Here is a 22,581-nt window from a genome sequence, read left to right on the forward strand (position 1 = left end):
ACTGCCAGGGATGGAGCATTTACCACTTCCTCGGGCAATCTGTTCCAGAGCCTCACCACCCTCATGGTAATGAACTTCTTCCTTATATCTAACCTGAACTTCCCCTGTTTTAGTTTAAACCCATTACTCCTTGTCCTATCGCTGCAGTCTCTAATGTAGAGTCCCTCTCCAGCATCCCTGTAGGCCCCCCTGAGATCATACTTTAGTGTTGTCAGCAAACTTGCTGAGGGTGCACTCAATCCCACTGTCCATGTTGCTGACAAAGATGTTGAAATAAGACTTTCTCCAGTTATAGTGGTAGACATATATTTTAAAATTTATTCATTAAAAGGGGAAAGAAAAAAATATTTTTACTCAGGAACACAGCAGCATCAGAATCAGTTTTCCCGTGCAAATATTTCTGAGAAATGGAAGCTTAACACAACAAGTAGGCCACTTTCCGCTGATCATACATTACCACAGTAATACAAGGCACATTTAAGCTTAAAAAAAGATACTCCGGATTAAGATTTCTGACAGCTATAAATATAGTAATAGTGTTTCCTTACCGATCTAATATCATAACTTACACATTTTTTCTTCTTCCTTGTGTTTGAGCAGATCTGAAAGTCTCTTGGTACAGCAAAGAGAAAGAGATCAAGCCTTCACGGTTTTTTAGAATGACTCAGTTTGAAGACACTTACCAGCTGGAGATTGCTGAAGCTTATCCAGAGGATGAAGGAGTCTATACCTTTGTGGCTAGCAATTCTGTAGGCCAAGTGACAAGCACTGCTACCTTGAAGTTAGAAGGTACAGTGTGCAGTTGAAGAAGATGTCTTGTTTAGGTCATGTTTTAATACTAATCTCAATGTACACTGCTGATTATATGTGTGTCTTTGTCTGTAATGTTGCCTTTTAACAAGATTAATTACTACCATTTACAACATCCACAGCACACATTTATGTCTCCAAAATATAGGCCATGCACACCAAAATTTATTTCACAATTTTTCAATGTTCCGTGCACCTCACCTTTTCATTCTCTACGGTATTAGAATATGTCATGCATGAAAGATGGCAGAAATCTTCTTTCTAATGGAATTGTTTCGCATACACATTCATTGATTTGCCTGTGAGGAGAATCTAGCAAGAGTTTTGTATAAAATTAATCACTTTGAGTGTCGGAAAACATGTTGAATAGATATGTGTACCAGGTGCTTGGGTAGCTGAAGGGAAATAGTTTACATTCATATAAATTGATGAAACATTGAACAAAGTTTTAAAGCAGAAATATTGTCTAGAGAACTTGCTATTTAAGTTCTATATTGTCCTTGATATTATTTAACCATAAATATTTTGTTTTCTTTTTGCAACAGATTTTATAAATGATGAATTAGGATAATTCATGCTGTTAAATTGCAAGTTAACACAAAAAATCTTGAATGAGAGAGAAAATTTATTGTAGTGTAGGGTAAGAAATTAAAAGTTGGCATGCTTCTTTTCAGGATTTAAAAAGGTTGAAGAAGTTACATCAGAGTCCCATTGGCATGTTTCTTCATCTGTTTCACTTAAGGAGGAGTCTGTTGGCCAAAAGCCCACCTTTATCCAGCCTATTTCAAGCTGCAGGGTATGCAGCGGGGAATCAGTCAGATTTCAAGCTAGAGTCTTTGGCATGCCCAAACCAAAAATCCGGTGGTTTCATAATCAGCAACTCATGTTGCCAACAAAAGACTTAGTTTTCCACTTTGATGAGTCTACAGGCACAGCTATACTGATAATAGTAGATGCTTTTTTAGAGCATGCTGGCCAATACTCTTGCAAGGCAAGAAATAGTGCTGGAGAAACAACTTGTACAGCTACACTTACAGTGACTGCAGAAGGTAAAGCCCCATTTTTACTTCAAAGGGATTCAGTTTGTTGTATACCACACTTTTACATTGTTACTAATGCTCTTCTTTCCTCATTTCACACCTTTTCTTTACCAGCTAATGCTAGTAGTACCTACCCTCTGTAACCCAGCCACTCTCGTTTCTTCTGTTTAAGCTGTAACATTCAGAAATTTACAAATTTGTATCTTGATATAGGCCAAAGAATAGAATAATTTTACTGAAAGCATTCGGATTTTTAAAGCAAGTAATTATGTGATGTTCATAGCATTGACTGAGGTATTTTGCATTATCCTGTAGGAGAAAAAAAAAAAAAAAGACAGTACCCCCTTAAAAAGTTCCCTAAGAAGTTTCCAATACTAAAATGGACAACTTCAGTAGAAGAAGAGAGAAGCCTCAACCATCTATCAAATGCATGACTAGCTTAGGCATTACTTGTCATTCATATACGTGAATGAATAATCTCTGTGTAGAGACCAGTGCATTTGGCATGCTGAGTTTTCAACTGAAGTTCATTCATTTTCATCCTCCATGCTGTTTGATTTTGTTCAGAGCATGGCCCAGTAAAGTTCTTTAGATACTAATATTGTTATTTTTGTTACTTAATTACACAGTGCAAGCCTTAGATAGGCAAAGTTCTGGGAAAGATGTAAAAGAGTCTATCTGGTCGCAGGCTATAACAGAACATCATGTTGCTCCTCTCACAAAGAAGAATATTAAAACTTACCAGAAAGAATTAAAATCAGTGCAGCAACCATCCCAGGAGTTGGGTGTACAGGTTTTTGAAAGCATATCAGAAAGTTTGACCATGAAGGCTACAGCAGTTAAAGAAATGGAAGCCATGAACACAACAATCCTTTCCCAAAGATCTCAGAGCACCAGGATATCTATGACCAATGCTTGGGAAATGAAAGATGTCCCTCCAAAGATTCTCTTGCAACTCAGAGACCTGACTGTGAAATGTGGTGACACTGCTCAGTTCATATGTGCCTTAGAAAATGAATTCTTCTCTGAGTTTCTTTGGTTGCACGAAGGTGAAAGAATAGAAATGTCTGAAAAATTGAAGATATCACAAAATGGAAGTGTCCTACTGCTCACAATCCTAAATGTCCAGCTGACAGATCAAGGATTGTACAGTTGTACAGTATATAATGATTACGGAGGGACAACAACTGCTGCAATACTAACTGTCACAGGTGGTTATCTGACTTTTAACATCATTACTTAACTTTTGCTTCTTCATTATTACTGCCTACAGCTAACTTATATTTCTTTTATTATATTTAATTGGGAAAGCTCTACTAATGCTTAGAGGTATTTCCTCTACATATACAGCTCTATTCATAGTGACATGTGGTACTGGGAGGTTGATATTGTAACTTCATGCCTCTTTCCAGCAGTTACAGATGTCTTAGGCTTTTTATTGCTTATATGCTTCCTGATAAGCAGTAAGATGTAAAGCAAATCAGGCTGGCAGAAATTTTTACATTTTAAGAATTCACAAAGCTGGAATTTAAGGAACAATGTCAAATAAGCAATGGTGAACTAGATACCCTGTCATTTCAAACTCTCTTGGTCCAACTTGTTTCCAATAAGTCCGAGGTTCCAATTCCAATGTTGGCAATATAGTTTGATGTACTTGAAAGGATTAACAGGTGCAAATTGTATTACTGCACTAGTGAGTTGTCCTCTACCCTTAACTCTCATTGAGATATAAGTATTTATTTCCACTTCTTCCTGACATCACCATATTAGAATGTTAGTCCTAATGTTACCACTAATGAAGATCCAAAAATGTATTAGCACCACACTGGATGGGTTATAGTATTTCTGCTGTGCTGAAAACAATCAAGTGCAGAAAACTAAGATGAATAATGAGGAAGCCATTGACCCTATGGATTTCGCTTTTACATATTGAAGTTTCTTTCTTCACTCTTGAGCTATGTAAAGTGCTTTACATAATCTGCTGCTACTTATAAATTGAGGCTGTAAATTAAACGCAGAGATATGCTTATATTAGATATTACAGGCCAAGTCTCAGTCCCATGAAAGTTTCATAGGCTTAACTGGTACCTAGAATTAGCCCAGCAGGAGTAGAGCTCTTAAATGTGTAATTGCTCATGTTTAATAGCGCTGTTGTGGCACTAATATGCTGGATATTCTCTCAATACTTATGACTAGTGGGTTTTCCCCCTAAGTATAAGGATTTTTTTTTATTCTTGCAAAACATCTAACCTAATCCTTTTCCTAACTTTATTCTTACCCAGCAAAAGAAGCACAAGCCAAAGCAGTAACAAAAATTACCCTTGAATCAGATACTAAAAGCTTTAAAGCAGCCAAAGATTGTCAGTATAAAGCATTCGATATTAAGCAAGAATCTTCTAAGAAAACCTCAAGTTTGTTTATATCTACATCCCAAAGAGCATATGAAACTGAGAAGCAAAGAAACAGAATCTACTATCCTGATGTTGTGCCATGTGAAGACGTCACAGAAACTGATGCTGAAGCACCAGAGTTTCTTGAAACTCTGCCTCCAGAAACCACTGTAAAAGAAGGAGATGATTTATTACTCTTTTGTATAATGAAAGGTGTGCCTACACCTTGTGTGGTCTGGCTGTGCAATCAGCTAATAGTTGAGGAATCTGCATCGTGTTCCTTAAAACATGATGGGCCACTGTGCAGTTTAAGATTGTTGAAAGCTGGTCAGAACCACAAGGGTATATACAAGTGCAGAATAGTTAATCCTGCAGGACAAGCCGAGTGCAGCACTCATCTGAGAGTGACAGGTTGGCAACTGCATGTTCCTTCCAAGTATCAGTTCTTCGTGCATAACATCATTGCACTCCACTACATTCATTCCCTGTGAGATGATAAGGAACGAGAAGCATCTCATTAGTCTGTGGATTGTTGAATGTTTTCTTCAGGGATTTAAGGCATGACAAAGGCATGTTACACTAGAAACTTTACCCCTCCCTGCAATAAAGCAAGCAAATCTTACAGAAAAGTGTACAGAGCAAAAAAATTTGAAAACATTTGATTACTCTGTTCTCAGAATTTATCAAGTGTTTGAATTGTTTGGCATGCATTTACGTTTATGTATGTGTGAATTTCTGTATACTTGCAAGACAGATTGTTTTTTCTTACTATATAAAATTTAATAACTATAGCTCAAAAATATTTTTTGTTTTTCTTTTAGCTCCTGAAAAAATGGCTCATGAGAAGGTAGAGGAAGAGATTGAAATGGAAGCGAAAGGTACAGTCACCAATGATGTTACACTGAACAATTAGTATCAGTTAATTAGTAACATTGTGAAAAGCATTTATCTGCTTACAAGTAGTGTCTAATGGGGAAAGAAAGCCACAATTTAAAGCATATTGGAACATGTTGCATGCTTGTTTTGATATGCAAAGGGTTACTTGCATTATGAGGTTAAGTTTTAAAATATATTTAAAACTTCAAATTTATGATTTTGCAGCTATATTCTTAACTTTTACTTCATGCTTTGCAGCTGTTCACAGAGCTTTTATTTGTTCAATTTCCTTTTGAATGCATGGAATAGTTTACTTCAGAAGGAAGTTATACAAATCTTAATCATATTATTTTTAAAAAAGTTAGCAGCCTAACATTAGCAATTCAATGAATACTGTTGGATGGACGGATGGATGAATGAAGTATACCAGAAAGCATTTGTTGTTTAGGATATGTGAAAGCTACACATTCCCATTGATTCCTTGCACTTCTTTTACATACATTAATTCATCATTATACATGTCTTACCCTGGCTTGCAGATAGCATAAGTGGTTCATGTTGCTTGCTTTTTTTCCCTGTGCATAACATTGTGAAGTTAGTGGCTGTATTAGTTCGAATAAACGCCTTCTCATTTCATGTTAGCTAATACTTACTTTTTTAAAAATCTCTTTCAAAATATTTTTTCTCAATTGTTTGAACATTTAATCTACAAACAGAGGGGTCAGAAAGGGCGTTTATTCTACTGTCTGCAAGTCAGGTAAGATTTTCTTCTTTGCCACCCAAAGACACACAGCTTTTCCAGGCAGAAAAAACATACACACAGAAGAACGTGTTATTTTGAAATTCATTTTTGCTTGTTCAAGAAGAAATTTCCACAGTCTGAAGAAAGAACAGACAACGAACGATTTTCGTGTCAATCTTTAAAACAGAGCAAGGCGTTGCGTTTATTCGAACAAATATGGTGAGTGAATTACTTTCTTTTCCTGGGTGTGTGATGAAATCTGTTGCATGCCCATTTTTTATTTCAATTTATTGCTATTTCATTTTTTCTCAATCAGAGAGCAGGCAGAGCGTAGCATGTTGTAACCCAGTCTCTTTCTTTGGCAGGGCAGCACAGCAAGGTGAACCTCGAGGGACCTGGCACAGTGGCAGTGCCTGCTTGCCCCCAGAACTGTAAACCCACCTTCACACAGGGCCTGAAGTGTAGGTCTGTCTTGGAGGGGGACCCTGCATTCTTCTGGTGCAAGCTGGTGGCATGCCCAGCGCCCCACATGGCCTGGTTTCACAACAACCGGCCAGTCCACCAGGACTGTCGCAAGGTGATCCGCACTGAGAGCGAGGAGCACACGCACCATGCCAGCCTGGAGGTGTGGGATGTGCAGGAGCACGATGCTGGCAGCTACAGGGTATTTGCCATTAACAGTGAAGGCTCAGCTGAGTCCACTGCCTCGCTACTGGTGGCACACAGAGGGGAGCAGAAGGGTTTTCCAGGGAAAGCAGGGTGTACACAAGAGAGCTGGCACTGCCTGCTGCAGCAGCGGCAGGAGGATCGGCTGCGGGTAGTGCTCCGCTGCACTGGCTCACCCTTCGACAAGGGACAGGAGGCAGAGCAGTTGCCTGGAGATTTCTCCCCCACCCGTGGCATGGTACGAACCATCTGCTTCCAGAGGCTGCCACTGGTGGGGCCTCACCGTCCAGGGCTGGCACGTGGTAGGGAGCCTAGTGATATAGTGGCAGATGCTGAGGAGCTGCTGGATGAGGAGATCCGTTGGAAGCTACAACGGCTGCGGGAGGCAAAGAGAGCTATGCTGAAAAAGAAGCAGGAATCCCTCATGTCCATGTCCCAGGCAAGCCCTTCTGGGAAGCCCAGCCCACCTGAGGTTGCTGCCACAACTGATGGCTCAGAGTCCCTCAGGATGCAGGTAGTGAAGGGGTACTGGAAGCCCAAGGCTGTGGAGCAGAGATGGCAGGTGCCATGTGGACTCCTGGAGCCCTGTCCACCCCTCTTTGTCCAGGAGGTCAAGCCCCAGGAGGCTGTTGAGGGGCACAGATGCGTGTTCTCCTGTCTCTTCCATGGCCGCCCACAGCCCACTGTCACTTGGTACAATAATGCCAAGCCTGTGGGACGCATCCGGGGCACTGCTGTTCACACTACAGAGTGCTGCTCTACACTGACCTTCCCATCTGTGCTCCCACAGCATAGTGGCACCATCACCTGCGTGATCTTCAACCCACTGGGCACAGTCAGCACTTCAGCTGCACTCTATGTGAAGCAGAGGATGCAGGCCTACATAGGCCACATGGCCATGAAGAAGGAAGAGAAAGAGGAAGAGAAGGTGAAGGAGGAAAAAGAAGAGGAGAAAAAGAAGGTGGAAGAAAAGGAGCTGGAGGAAGAAGAGGAAGTCAGCCTGGCCTTCACAGCAGAGCAGGAACTGCCAAATACAGTTGCAGACTCAGACTTGCTGTCACTGCCTGTGGAAATCAAAATCACTGCCCCCACTCCAACACCAGAGCAAGACACAGAGATAAAGGAGACCACACGGCCCTCTTCAAATCAGACTGCTCCCACCATAAAGCACAAGTTCAAGTTTTCATTTGATGTAGGAAATGAGCCACCCCAAATTGTGGCAGAAGCCCCAGCACACATTCATTGCCATGAAGGGGAGGCAGTGGTGTTGGAGTGTGCTGTGTCTGGGCAGCCCCCACCAGCTGTGGTCTGGTCCCTGAATGGTCAGTGCCTCTCTGTCAGTGAAAGGCTGAGGTTTGAGGAAAGCAAGAATGGCATATACCGCTTGCACATCCAAGGGGTCTCTGTCACAGATGCTGGGCTGTATTCATGTGTGGCCAAGAATGTGGCTGGAACAGCACAGACAGCCTCTGAGTTGACAGTACAGCCCAGTGAAGCCAGATTGTATAGCAAGGATGGAGGCACTGAGAAACTGCCTTCTACGGAACATGTTCTGCACCTTGAGGGTCTCAGCACACTTGGGAATGATGACGAGGGAAAGATCATATGTTCCAAGGAGGAGAAAGCACAGCTACCCTTGTCCCTGAGGCTGCCTCCACCTCCTAGTGAGCAACTGGAAGGGGAGTGTGAGAAAACCCCTCACAGGGAAAGTGAGATAGAGGAAACAGGGCAGGATGCCATGGAAGTTTACGGTAAGCAAGAAACAAGTTATACAGAAGAATGTGTGAGGGATATAGATGATATTTCTGAGATGATGAGGCACAGGGGAAAAGCTGTCTCCGAGGAGCACAGCTTTGGAATTGAGCTGCATCCCAGCATGTCCAGAGAAGAACATGAACTAGTGGCCAAGGACTCAGGTCACTTTTCAGAGGAGCTGGAGGCTGAAGGAGACAAGGTGGTGCCACATACAGATACTCTGTCCTGGGATATCTTGAAGTCACCATTTATGGAAGTGAAAGGACAAACACATGCCTCTGAGCAGTCTGTTCTGGCAAGGGAGCATGAGGTTTCACAATTCTTCATTCCTATATCACCTACGGTGCATGAGGAAAATGATGTTTGCATGCAGGAGAATGATGTCCCTGCCTGGGAGACAATGTCTGCTGATGTGCCTCTTGCAGAAAAGCCAAGCGTGCCCCAGCAGCAAGACAACAGTGCAAGCACACCCACAAAGGAGCAGTTTGGCTTTTATGACCTATGTACAGAGGAGCAGCAGGAGGAACAGGCCAAGGAGCAAGCAACATCAGCTGGTATTGAACAAGACATCAAGGTTGATGATCATCTTTGTAAAGAACAAATGATTGATGTTCGGGATACCACACACTGGGATATTCACAATTATGGACAAATGCTGCAAGGAATGGAGTCTGATGCAGGCAACTCTTCTTTGGGTCTAATCCTCACACCTCCTGGCATAGAAACCTCAGGTCAGGATTTTACTGAGGAAGTTGAGGTTCACCTAGAAGTACAATTCAAAGAGCAGCTATTGCCATCTGAGACTGATGAGCCCAATGTCACATTTGATCTGAAAAAGTTCGTGGAGCCTTTTCCAGCTGCAGATACAGTGGACACAGAACAGGCACAACCCCCTACAGCTCTGGAGATCATGGAGGTAGGCACAGAAACCTCAGGTCAGGATTTTACTGAGGAAGTTGAGGTTCACCTAGAAGAAGTACAATTCAAAGAGCAGCTGTTGCCATCTGAGACTGATGAGACCAATATCACATTTGATCTGAAAAAGTTCGTGGAGCCTTTTCCAGCTGCAGATACAGTGGACACAGAACAGGCACAACCCCCTACAGCTCTGGAGATCATGGAGGTAGGCACAGAAACCTCAGGTCAGGATTTCACTGAGGAAGTTGAGGTTCACCTAGAAGAAGTACAATTCAAAGAGCAGCTGTTGCCATCTGAGACTGATGAGACCAATGTCACATTTGATCTGAAAAAGTTTGTGGAGCCTTTTCCAGCTGCAGATACAGTGGACACAGAACAGGCACAACCCCCTACAGCTCTGGAGATCATGGAGGTAGGCACAGAAACCTCAGGTCAGGATTTTACTGAGGAAGTTGAGGTTCACCTAGAAGAAGTACAATTCAAAGAGCAGCTGTTGCCATCTGAGACTGATGAGACCAATGTCACATTTGATCTGAAAAAGTTTGTGGAGCCTTTTCCAGCTGCAGATACAGTGGACACAGAACAGGCACAACCCCCTACAGCTCTGGAGATCATGGAGGTAGGCACAGAAACCTCAGGTCAGGATTTTACTGAGGAAGTTGAGGTTCACCTAGAAGAAGTACAATTCAAAGAGCAGCTGTTGCCATCTGAGACTGATGAGACCAATGTCACATTTGATCTGAAAAAGTTTGTGGAGCCTTTTCCAGCTGTGGATACAGTGGACTCAGAACAGGCACAACCCCCTACAGCTCTGGAGAGCGTGGAGGTAGGATTGACTGGGCTCATCCCCCCTGTGCACAAACATGATGTGGTTGTGGAAGAGATGTCTCAAAGTAAGGAGCTCTGTCAGAGCTACACGATACAGGAGGAGGATGTCTGTGCCCAGGAAGAGGCACAGCCAAGAGAAATCAGAAGGGCTGATGTGCAAATCCCTAATGGGGACCATGGCAGCATCATGATAAAAGAAGGATCTTCTGCTGAAGAAATTAATGAGTCAGAGCTGAGCATCTGTGGGGAGGATTTACTTGAGCAACAAATTAATAATTTTCTGGTGGAGCCCACAGCAGATTTCCAAAGAGGAGTGGAGGAAACACATGTGCGGAAGACTGAGGAACAACTGGAGACCACAGACTCCCAAAGTGATAACTTCCTCACTGACTTGAAAAAAGCTGCATGTGAACAGAAACTCCAAGCTGGGCATCAGGCTGAGAAGGAAGAAGGTTCTGGATTAGAAAAGATCTTTGAGACAGGAACAAGCATCTCCACATGTGAGACAGAAAGCACAGACTCCCCTGAAGAGATGCTCAGGGACACCCAACAGGAACCAAACACAAATGAGAGCATCTCTTTTGGGCAACTCTTACTTGGTTTAATAGTGGATGATCCTGTGGCACAGAAGGAGCAAAAGAAGGAGTCTTGGGATAAGAAGAGAACTCCCATTGAGGAAGCCTCTGAGCATAGCCTGGATAGAGAAGGACCAGGTCCAGAGCCCGGTGCTGTTCAAGCCTCAGAGCTGGAGCCTGACTTGTCCCTGGCCAAGTATTTAAGGTCAACTGGGATGCAGAAAACTCCAGATTTCAAAGGCACAGTTCAGAAGGACAAGCGAGAGACCATCACTTCACTGGAAGTGGAGGAGGTAACCTTCAGCACAGTTTATGAATATTACAGCAACCAGCAGGAATTCACCAGGCCCTTCTCTCCTGAATCAGAAATGTCTATAGAGCTGGAAAGTGGAAGTGGAGAGGAGTCGCCTGATTCAGACCGTTTCTACACACCTCCCTCCTCGGTGGAGATCTTCGAAACTGCTTCATCAGCATCCTACCACACACCGCTCAGCACACCCGAACGCTACTCCACACCTTCTGAAGGTTCAGAGTACAGCACACCACCCGAGCGCTATTCCACGCCGTCTGAAGAGGGCTCAGACTACATCATGCCACCCGAGCGCTACTCCACACCGCCTGAAGAGGGCTCAGAGTACAGCATGCCACCCGAGCACTACTCCACCCCACCTGAAGAGGTCTTAGCATACAGTATGCCACATAAGCGCTACTCCACACCGTCTGAAGAGGGCTTAGCGTACAGAATGCCACATGAGAGCTACTGCACGCCGTTTGAAGAGGGCTTAGTGTACAGCATGCCACATGAGCACTACTTCACACCCTTGGAGGGTTCCAAATGCCACACACCCTCAGAGCACTACTTCACACCCTTTGAGGGACCCTGCTCTGCAGCAGGAGACAGCACACCACCAGAGCACTACTGGACACCCACTGGGGAGTATATGGATGCCCTGGCCATGTTCCACCTCTGTGAGAGTAGGCAGCATCCTTCAGGCCAGCCACAAGCTGAGGTATTTAGGACCCCCCGTGAAGCACTGAAGCCATCAGGCAGGCAGATGCCACCTGCGTTCCTCAAGGCATTGAGCAGGAAGAGGCTGTATGAGGGCAGCACATTGAGCTTTGCAGCAGAGGTGGTGGGAGTGCCCAAGCCAGGAGTGAAGTGGTATCATAATAAATCTCTGTTGGAGCTGGATGAGAGAGTGTGGATAGAGAAGGATGGGGACAAGTGTATGCTGGAGATTACTAATGTCCAGAAAGCAGATGGAGGACAGTATATGTGCCATGCAGTGAACATTGTTGGGGAAGCTAAGAGTATTGCTCATGTGGAAGTTTTGTCTGAAGATGGGCGATCACTAGCACTGCCACCTCCTGTCACTCATCAGCATGTAATACACTTTGATCTGGAGCAAAATACATCTTCAAGGTCACCTTCACCACAGGAAATCCTCTTGGAAGTGGAGCTGGATGAAAACGAGGTAAAGGAGTTTGAGAAGCAGGTCAAAATCATAACCAGCCCTGAGTTTAGCCGAGATAAGAAGAGCATGGTTGTTTCCCTGGATGTCCTTCCACTTGCCTTGTTGGAGCAAGCTGCAGGCTTGGCTGCAGAGCATGAGGATATAAAAATTGATTTCCAAGTTACTGAAATGCCTCCCCGATTTGCTGTGCCCTTTTCAGATGTCAAGGTGACAGAAGGCTCGGAGGCAGTGTTTGAGTGTGTGGTAACAGGTACTCCTGTCCCACTAGTGCAGTGGTTCAGAGGTGATGTCTGTGTGAAACCTACGACAGGGAAGTATGCTGTGAGTCAGAAGGAGGGACTTCACAGTCTGAAGGTCCAAAAAGTAGGTCCTTCTGATGGTGGCTGTTATCACTGTCAGGCAATGAATAGGTTGGGAGAAGCGATGTGCAAAGGCTCCCTCATAGTCATGGCTCAGAAGGGAGCAAGTACTAATGTGAGCAGTGAGACAATCACAGACAGTGAACGACACAGGTCCCAGAAGTCTGACTTGTGTAAAACTGTGAGTCCAGGTGACCAGTCAGAAATAGAGCTGGAGTCTGAGTTTGAGAAGCACAGAGATGACTCAGAAAAAGCAACCCAACTGCTTGCAGCGGCTCAACAAGAGCAGGAATTGGAAGGGGAGAAGTGTGTCAATGTTAGTTTTGATGTGTTTGCAGAACCGTCCCAAGAGGAAGGGGTTGAGTTTAGGGCCGAGGACTCTGAGAGCTGCAGCTTTGAGCTCCAGGTCACAGAAGCTGCTCCCACATTTCTGAAGCTCATTTCTGACTACAGTACATTTCTAGGTGCCTCAGCATGCTTCCAGTGTCTTGTGACTGGTTTTCCCCATCCAACTATCCGCTGGTACAAGGATGGGGTGTTATTGAAAGGGGACAGGTACTGTGTGCAAGAAGAGGAGGGGGGCTCTCATAGCCTTACTGTTGAAAACTTGATGCAAAGTGACAGTGGGCAGTACAAATGTGTAGCCACTAACAAGGCAGGAATGGCCGAGACCTGTGCTGTGTTAACATTATACTGAATTCCCATTATTTATTTGAGTCTCTTTCTTTTGAAACACTAGATGTTTTTATGCTGTTGTTCACTGCTGGTAAAAATGCAGCACTCATATTAGGGGCATTGTTTTTCATCTCTTTAGGGATGAAAACCACTCTATGTGGGCATATTTTTGTCTCACTTAAACTTGCTTGTTGGGGAATTTAAGTGAGATTTAACATGTGCATAGGTTTTGTGCACACTCTCTGCACCAAGGTGTATTTCAGGCTCCTTCAAAGCTCCTTACTCATTCTTGTAAAGATATTGTAATTGACACTCATTTATATATGACTGATTTTTTTCGTATAGTGTACATAATCCTGTGTGTCTGTAACAGTCATTGTTGGTTTAGGCAGGCTAGAAATCCCCTGAAAATGTAGAAATCATTTTTTTTCTTGGAACCTAAAGGTATGGAATACTAACTTATGCTTGCTCTTTAGTTTGGACATAGTTTTGTGAAAGAACTCCTTAAACTGGTATTCCCCCTTCTCACAATGTTGTCTCAGAACATGTGAGTCTCACTGAGTCAAATCCTGTGTTTACAGTTTCTATCACTGCAATATTCTTACATTTGTGGGTCACATTCTACTGACTCATGAAACTAAATGACTTTTTTTTTTAAAGTCAATGGAATTATGCTGTTGCAAAGAAAAGCTACACAGTGGGAAAAAAATGAAAATTTTGCATTAGTAGAGACTGCACAGGATTTTTTTCTCTATTACCAAGTAATAAACATGAAAACATATTTTGTACTGTATCTGTAGAAGTTAAGGGGAAAGCAGAGGGAGCATAATAAATCAATGATTTAACTGTAAATGAATTAAAATAACTTTAGTTGTCCCCATATTCGTGTCATTCATAAAAAATACATAGTAGTATAAAAGTGAGAGATTTTTATGCAACATTCTTGTTTCACATTAGAACGGAATTTCTACGTACTCCTTTTTTTTTTTTTCTTTTTTAATTAGTAACAGTTAAGTGTGCTATGTGTCAAGATGACCAGAACTAAGTAGAATACATTCAATTTTTATCTATCTGTGGCATTTCCTCAGCAGATTTTTATATTAATGTTCTCAATATGAGTATATATTTTCATACTTAAATAATGTTAATATGTAGGAAGAGGAATCAGCAGTAGCTGACATAATAAATCAGAACTAAATCTATCTTATATAACAATGATTAAGAAAAATGGGTTAAAAGTACTAAAGTTATTAATGCTTATCAGCAGTTAAATAACTAATTTATGTGCCATCTTTCCAGTTACCTATATGCCAAGGTGAAACCTTGAGTTCAGCAACCCTAAGCAAAAAATATTTTTACTTTGATTACTTGTAAATACCTAGAAAAACTTTACAAACAAGTTGCTGTCAATCAGTTGCCTTGTAAAGTCCTTTAAGGAGCATAGTGATTTATGAAAGAAGGAGCAAGTATAAAAGAACTATTCCTATAGTACATTCAGTAATATTCTTGCATGTTCTTATGAGTTTGATGAGTCCTCACACAGAGGTCAGCATGTCTCAAAAACTCAATAATCTTTTAAGACCATCCTGTCATTCACCTGGCATAGCAAAGAGTCACTTTGCCAAAATGTGTTTCCCAGTATAAACGTAAAGTCAAGAGTGGCAAGTCCCAATGACTCAGGATGTAGGAAAAATGACTGGAGTGGTCAGGCTAATACCAATCTGTCACTTCTGTTTCCTGCCAGTCAATACCCAATGATAAATATTTAAGATCTGTACAATGTTAAAAAGCAGAGATAATTGTGATTTCTTATAGGTAATGGTGGTAGGAAAGAGAAGCATGAGTGTCTGATCCAGCGTAATGCTGGGAAAGAATTGCCTCATGATGCGTCCTTAATCCATTCCTTGTGTAGATGTGAAGCACTGATACATTAGATAGCAGAGGTCCCTAGGGAAGCTGGCATGAATTGTCTGAAGTTATGCCAGCTGTGACATGAGGAGTCTTTTATGTTCAGAGCCAAATCAGGTCTTTGATTGGGTCCTAAGCAAGTGTGTTTAATTTTCGTGTAAATGAAATGTAATTTTTATTAGAAACAGGTCCATAATTTTGTTTTGAGCCCTAAGCCAAACAGGTCCAAGTTCATATTCACATCTGAAATATATGGCCAACCCTTTTTATGGGTTTGTGGTTTATCTAAGTTTAAAGTCTTATTTTAAGTTTTATACATTAGCCAGGAGCACTATAATGTGCTTATGGAGAAACAAAGTGTCACCTAAGCTACAATGATATAAACCTGGAGTAATTCTAGTTTTGGATAAACTTACCCTGGGGCAACTGCAAGACTTTAGAGCCATGATTGACCATTTCTCTTGTGCTTCCACAGGAATTATAAACCTCACAGTTTGTCAGGTTTAATGTTGTCTTCATTTCTACAAACCTAGTAATTAAAGAAAAGGATGAATTATGTTTGTTATCAATGTGTATTGAATGTTAACACGTATGGTTAATTTGTGAAATAAACATGTAAATGATTTAAGTCTGTTGCTTCTTGTACTTTATTCATTTCATAGACACAGCTAAAATATGAAAAGGAATCTGTATACTTTTTCTGGCATAAATATTCAGGAACACAAAAAAGTGCACTAATTTTTGCCAAACTGCTGTATATAATGCATTCGCATGTGTGTTAACATAGGTTCCATTCTGCAATTACTATACTTTATGGCCACCCATTCTCAAATTCACTCGCATATTGTATTTCTGGGGAAACTGCCCTACTATTTTAACAAAGCTGGTAGGTAAATACTGAAGGATTGGTGTAATTTTTTAATTTTTTAATTATTTTTTTTACCTAAACATCTCTTCTCCACAGTTAATCACTGTATGCATGGTGCTATGTCATGTTTATTATGGTATCTGTGGCAAGATTAGTCATTGATAAAAGCCATGAGAAATAATTGGGTAAGGCATATTCTATTCTTCTTTCTAGTTCCTATTGGAATGCAGCAAAAATTATTGTCTCACAATAAGTTTTGGAACTTAAGGCACTGTAATTGAGAAACTTATCAAATTTCACCTGGGGACATTTATCCACTCACATTTCTTATGTTCTTCTTTAACAAGTCTCATATCTTCCGAGTGTCAAATACTGTGGGCCTTGTGTGAGAAAATTTGACTTAGTGAGGACAATAGGATTTGATTTCCAAAGGTGCTTTTCTGTGCTGTGGTTTTCACTGATGGCCTGTTCTTTTCCTGGAAGCCTCAGATTTCACTGACGTTTCTAGTGTCAAGCATCTGCAGAGAATGACATGATCTTGATGTCTGTTTCATTTTTAAACCACTATTATAACAAAGAGGTCCAACACAAAAATGTCTGAATTCACAGAGGCAAGGAAAAGAAAAACCTTGAAGTGTTCTGTCTTCTTTTTCTCTGCTATTGTGGAAGTTCTAATAGTCAGCATTATGACAAGGAGGAATTTAAAACCAGAGATTTGAATGAGTGACATCAAATCAAGGGTGCAAACTTGCAGTTTTAGTAATAATGATGTTCTAAGCATAAGTGTCTAATGACAAAACTAGGACAAAGTAGGGAGAGATAATAGTGTATTAGAAAAAGAGTTGAAAGAGATGAACGAGCTGCACTAGAAGAAGGATCGGTGTGCTGAAAATATTTGTGTTATTTTTCCAATCCTGTAATTCTGCTTTTTCTTTGCAGGCTTTGAATTAAACCAGAGTCTTAGCACTGCTCTGCTGCACTTGCTTGTATCAGCATACATACAAATATGTATGGCATATACTACTTTAATTATATTTGTGAAATGGAGTAATCTTGACTGTTACTTGCACTGTACACCTTGGGGGCATTCCTAAACCACACTGTGATGTCAGGTTTTTAAAGAGACATCAATGTTGACCCAAATAGGAAGTTCATAAGTAACCTGACAGCACAGCATGTCTTACTGGTCTTGGCAGGTGTGTATTTGACAGGACCTCATATTCATTGTTAACTGCTGTTTATTGCTATCTAGTTGTGTTTTCTTAAACATCCTAGTAAAACAAAACAATTTTTTTTCCATACAGACTTCTCTAGCTCTCTTCCTGTGTCTTCTGAGGAAGGAAGAAGTGAAGGCTACAGCAGTGGCCTTCAGTTGCCTGATAAAGAAAAAACACTTGAATTTGAGCCTGAAAAAACAGTTTATTCCACCAAAGCAAAGATGGAAACGGAGGGGGGCCAAGCCCCTGTTTTCCTAAAGCAGGTCTCAAATGTTGAAGTCTGGCAGGGAGATGTAGCTAGGCTCTCTGTTACTGTTACTGGCAGTCCCACACCCAAAGTCCAGTGGTTTTTCAACAGTATGAAGTTAACCTCATCTACAGACTGTAAGTTAGTGTTTGCTGGCAATGATCACAGCCTCATCCTCCCATATGCGGGTGTGCAGGATGAGGGTGAGTACACATGTGTGGCCAGCAATGTACATGGTGTGACCACATGCAGCGCCCACCTCCATGTGCATCAGCGGGTACCAGGGGGCCCTTGCTTTGCCAGGAAGCCAGACGGCATACGGTGTGCACCGGGTTTCACCGCAGTCTTTGAGTACACCGTGGTTGGCGACCCATGCCCTGATGTGCTGTGGTTCAAGGGGAGTGAACAGCTTTTCTCCGATGCACATCACTCTGTTTCTCACCATCCTGATGGGTCAGGCTCCCTGACAGTGCAGGAGTGCATGGAGGAGGACACTGGGCTTTACACTTGCAAGGCAGTGAGTGCCCTGGGTGAGGCCACGTGCTCTGCTGAGCTCCTTGTGCTGTCTGAGGAGCATGCTGTTCACAGGCAAAGCCCAGCCTTGCAGCATTCTGCAGTGGCAGAAGACCAGAGTCCCCTGTCATATGAGGAGGCTGGTGAACTTCCTGCTGCAGAAGGAGCACTGAGACTTGAGGTCATGAAAGAGCCCCTGGCCCTCCTTCAGCTCCAGATGATCCAGGAGGAACATAGGCTGCCCAGGGAGGACATCTTGCCCAGCCTGCCACCAGCCTGCCTGGCCACACAGACTGTTGAAGAGATGCTCACCCGGGCAGCCACAACACAAGAGAGTGACAAGCTTTTGGCAGAGCCCCTGGAAACCTTCCCTGCTGGCCCCCAGGGTGTGGTGCCTGTGGCAGCAATGGAGACACGACTGCCAGGCTGCCTTGGGACTGTAGCCACACAGATACTCTTGCCCAAAGAGCAGGTCATCCCTGAGACAGCAGAGCAAATGGCTGCTCTGAAGACAGAGGCTTCCCAAGCCCTTCTGCAGGTGTCAAGCACCACTGAGAACCGTTCCATAGATGGTGACCATATGCAGGTCCTTGAGGACTTCCAGGCAGTGCAGGGTGAGCTGAAGGCTGAACCTAGACTTGCCTCTGAACTGGCCTTCACTGGGGGCCAAGCCGTTCCTCTGGAGACCGTTTCTTCCCTGGAAACAGCAGAGGCGGACTTTGTTGCAAGAATCCGTGAGGGGCAGGCTGTGAGATTTCCCTTGCTGCTAGAAGAAAAACAGCCCCTGGAGGAGGAACACATTGTCAGTCTTGTCAAAGAAGGAAAATCCTGTGATGAAACCTCTGAGCTGAAGTCCCAGCAGGCTGAGACAACTATGGAGGCAGAAATACCCCTGGAGCAGCCTTTGTCTGCACAAGTAATCAACACTGTGACTGGGCATAGTCAAATCAAGGATGTGGGTGCAGCTGCAGCCACTGCTGATGTAGCCTCTGAGGGTGTTCCCATTGAGACACCCACAGAAATATTGAAAGAGAAAGAGAAAGGGGAAGAAATCTGTGAGGAAGAGAGCAGTAAAGTTCTGGAAGCTAAAGCTGGGAAGCTACAGATCAAAGAGAGTTATCCCATCATACATAGCAACCTGGTCAACACTGTTGTGGAGGAAGGAGAAAGTGTCAGTTTGGTGTCTGTCATAACAAATGTCAGGGAGGTGAACTGGTACTTTGAGGGTAAACTGGTGACTTCAGGTGACAAATTCAAGTGTTTGCAAGATCAGGACACATACACACTAGTAATAAGCAAAGCATGCAGTGATACTCACCAAGGAGAATACACCTGCGAGGCGCTGAATCAAGGTGGAAAAAGAGCAACAGCAGCAAAACTCACAATTGTTAAAGGAGGTTGGATTATGGGGATAAAATACAGTCTTTCTAATACACCGCTCTACTAATGAAACTACCCTACTATGTGCCTGTATCTTTGGATACAGATACAATATTAATATCACCATGCCGCTAATCAGAGGGCTCCCTTTCTCTCTGAATTTGTAGTCTCCTTTTACCAGATTGCAGTCTTTCACTTCCCTCACCCCAGTCTTTGGTCAGGAACTTTGTTGCTTCCTGTTCTCATGACACAAGCACAGTCAGGACAAGCTGTACCTCGATCCCAACTACTTCTCACATTTTCGCCTGTTTCTCACTGCCGCACCCTCTCTCGCTCTTTGTAGTCATTCCCCAGTTTCAGCACAATTTCTCATTTGCACCACAATTTCTTACAGCTCCAGGATAGTGTGGTAGATGTTTGTATTGCCTTGTTATTTTTCATCTCTATCGCACGTGATTTTTCCAGTATCACCACTGTGTTTCCTGATGTCATTAATGCACCATAACACCGTCTGTCCACTGTGCCTGGTACTGCTTTTATTTCTTACTTTTTTCTTTTACAGTCACGTTATGCAGATTGCAAGTAAATCACCTTTCTTTTATTTTCAGTCAGTCACTTCACTGTTACTTTCCAGAATGTCACAGGCAGAGCTTTGAGTTACTCTCTGCTTCTGATTTCAGTTGCACCGATCCTGAGGAGAAGGCTCACACCAGTGGAGGTGGCTGTAAATCATGTGGCCAAGTTTACCTGTGAGGTAGAGACTGCACCCAATGTCAAGTTCCAGTGGTACAAAGCCGGCCGAGAGATATACGATGGGGACAAATACTCCATTCGCACATCCAACTACCTCTCCACGCTTGAGATTCTGAGGCCCCAGGTAGTTGACTGCGGAGAGTACAGCTGTAAGGCTTCCAACCAGCATGGCAGTGTAAGCTCTACAGCCCTTTTGACAGTGAGTGGTAAGTACAGACTTTCCAACACTTCTCTATAAAATATCTTGGCATATTGTAATGCTTTCATTGCTATACTTACACATGTTCATGGTAGAGCTCTTGATTGCCATTGTTATACATAGTCCATACCTAATTTTGGCAGGCATAAGCATAAAGAAGGAATAATTTTTGAAAATGCTGCTTTTAGGTGCTTTCTGTACCTAGAAAACAGAATCAGTGTGAAGTTTCAGAAGGCAAGAAAGAAGGGGGAGAGGGAGAGTGGGAGGAACTAGATTGTCAACAGAATGGGATTGCTTTGTGAATACATTCTTGAAGAAAGTTTGTGACTTCTGGATGACAACATACACTTTTAAATCTGATTTCTTTGGTATGATAACTGTACAATTACCTTGGCACCCTATGTCTATGCTGCATCTATACTTGCGACGCAGGCTATGCAGCTACACATACCTCAACTTCTGTGTGCCATGGCCAGAGGAGACCTGTGTGTGATTGGGGAAATAGATCTTAAAGACTAAAAGATGGTTTAAAGCTGTTTCAGTTTTTGATCTTTTTGTCTATTGAGAGCTGTACAATTATCTTCTTTCTTTTTTTTTTTCCTTTAAAAGAAATCCAAACCGCCACCTTTAGGTCTCTTAGTGTATAATGATTTTTTTTTGTACATTGAAATTTCTTTTTCTGGGAGGAGTCTTTATGTGCTCTTTGCTAAGTGCCAGGTGCTAGACGCTGTGCAAACTGTGAAATGCATGCAAACTTGTCCATCTTGAGAGAATGGTACACAAACATGTCAGTCTTGAAGCGGGGGAAGTTCCAGCTTTTGGTTCATTTCCCTTTAGTCTGTACATTCCTCCAGAGACCCAAAATGTCTTCAAGCTCTGAAGCAATATACAGACCCAAGAAGTACAAACCCAAAAGCCAAAATTCATCATCTTTAATATCTCTTACTTCCTTCACTGCTGGCTTCTTTTGGTTAAGAGTGTCCAGTGACTAACTGGCCCCTCATACTCTCTGTCCCTGGCAATTGTAAAGAAAGAGCATAAGCTCTGGTCCTCACCTATGGATAACATTGAACCCCTTTGTTTTGCAGAAGCATTACCGCCAACGTTTCTTACCAGACCTGAATCTATCACTACTTTTGTGGGAAAAAGTGCCAAGCTCATGTGTACTGTTTTGGGCACTCCAGTCATCGACGTCGCCTGGCAGAAAGATGGCACGACCATTTCACCTTCAGACCACCACAGAATCTCCAAAGTGGAAAACAAACATGTGCTAGAAATTTCCCTTCTCACCATCAGTGACAGAGGGGTTTACACTTGCAAAGCTTCCAACAAGTTTGGGGCTGACATTTGCCAGGCTGAATTGATCATTATAGATAAGCCTCACTTCATTAAAGTGCTGCAGTCAGTGCAGTCAGCAGTCAATAAAAAAATACGCCTTGAATGTCAGGTAGATGAAGACAGGAAAGTAACAGTAGGGTGGACAAAGGATGGAAACAAAATTCCTCCAGGCAAAGATTATAAGATTTACTTTGAAGACAAAATAGCCTCACTTGAGATTCCTTTGGCTAAGCTGAAGGATTCAGGCCATTATGTGTGCACTGCCTCAAACGAGGCAGGAAGCAGCTCCTCTTCTGCCAGCGTCACAGTCAGAGGTAAGATAGTCCTATGCCCCCTTTACTTTTCTCTTCCTGGGTTCCCTATTTGTTCTTTTGCAGGCTTCTCTGAGCAGGAATCATGCTGTGAACTCTTCTCAGACCTGCTGTCAGGTCCATTCACCTCTTGCTCATTCCTCTTCCTGCCTCCCTGTGCACTGTAGGGTGCTTCAATATTTCTTTCACTGGCCAGATCCAAGAATTGCTCCTGTATGCAGGACAGAGGTGGCAAAAGAAACCACAAAAACTGCAAAAAATGATGATTTTTTCTGAAGTCATGTTTTGTTCTTGTGCTAGGAACCAATCTTTCAAACCTTTGTATTTCAGCCTTTTTTCCTTTTTCTTTTTTCCCTCTCCTTTCCCTTTCTTTCTACTTTCCTTTCCATTTCCAACCTTTTTCCTTCCCATTTTCCCCCCTTTCTTTCCTTTTCTTTCCATTTTTAGAACCACCATCCTTTGTGAAGAAAGTCGATCCATCTTATTTACTGACTCCAGGTGACTCTGCACGCCTTCAATGCAAAATCAAAGGGTCTCCTGAAATGCAGGTTACTTGGTTCAAGAACAATAAGGAAATCCGTGAAAGCAACACACACAGGATGTCGTTTGGCAATTCTGTGGCTGTGTTAGATATTTTGGAGGTGAAAGTTGATGACAGTGGGAGCTACTCATGTGAAGCTGTAAACGAGGTTGGAAGTGACAGCTGCACCACCGAAGTAGTTGTCAAAGGTCTGTTCT

At 42.7% G+C, this 22,581-nt stretch overlaps 1 protein-coding gene across 1 annotated transcript in view; it reads left to right on the plus strand.

The window, feature by feature from the left end:
- TTN (titin) overlaps positions 1–22,581 on the plus strand; it is a 247,054-nt gene that overhangs the window by 38,280 nt on the left and 186,193 nt on the right. The window contains exons 43-48 of the mRNA XM_062640616.1: positions 601–789; positions 5,062–5,118; positions 17,190–19,259; positions 19,923–20,201; positions 21,283–21,846; positions 22,291–22,572. Of these exons, the coding sequence (XP_062496600.1) occupies positions 601–789; positions 5,062–5,118; positions 17,190–19,259; positions 19,923–20,201; positions 21,283–21,846; positions 22,291–22,572 (3,441 nt within the window). The remainder of the gene's footprint in view (positions 1–600; positions 790–5,061; positions 5,119–17,189; positions 19,260–19,922; positions 20,202–21,282; positions 21,847–22,290; positions 22,573–22,581) is intronic.

This window comes from Pezoporus occidentalis, unplaced genomic scaffold, assembly GCF_034315485.1.
Source record: "Pezoporus occidentalis ecotype Australia unplaced genomic scaffold, CSIRO_AGI_Poc_V1 ctg66, whole genome shotgun sequence".
Classification (NCBI taxonomy): Eukaryota; Metazoa; Chordata; class Aves; order Psittaciformes; family Psittacidae; genus Pezoporus; species Pezoporus occidentalis.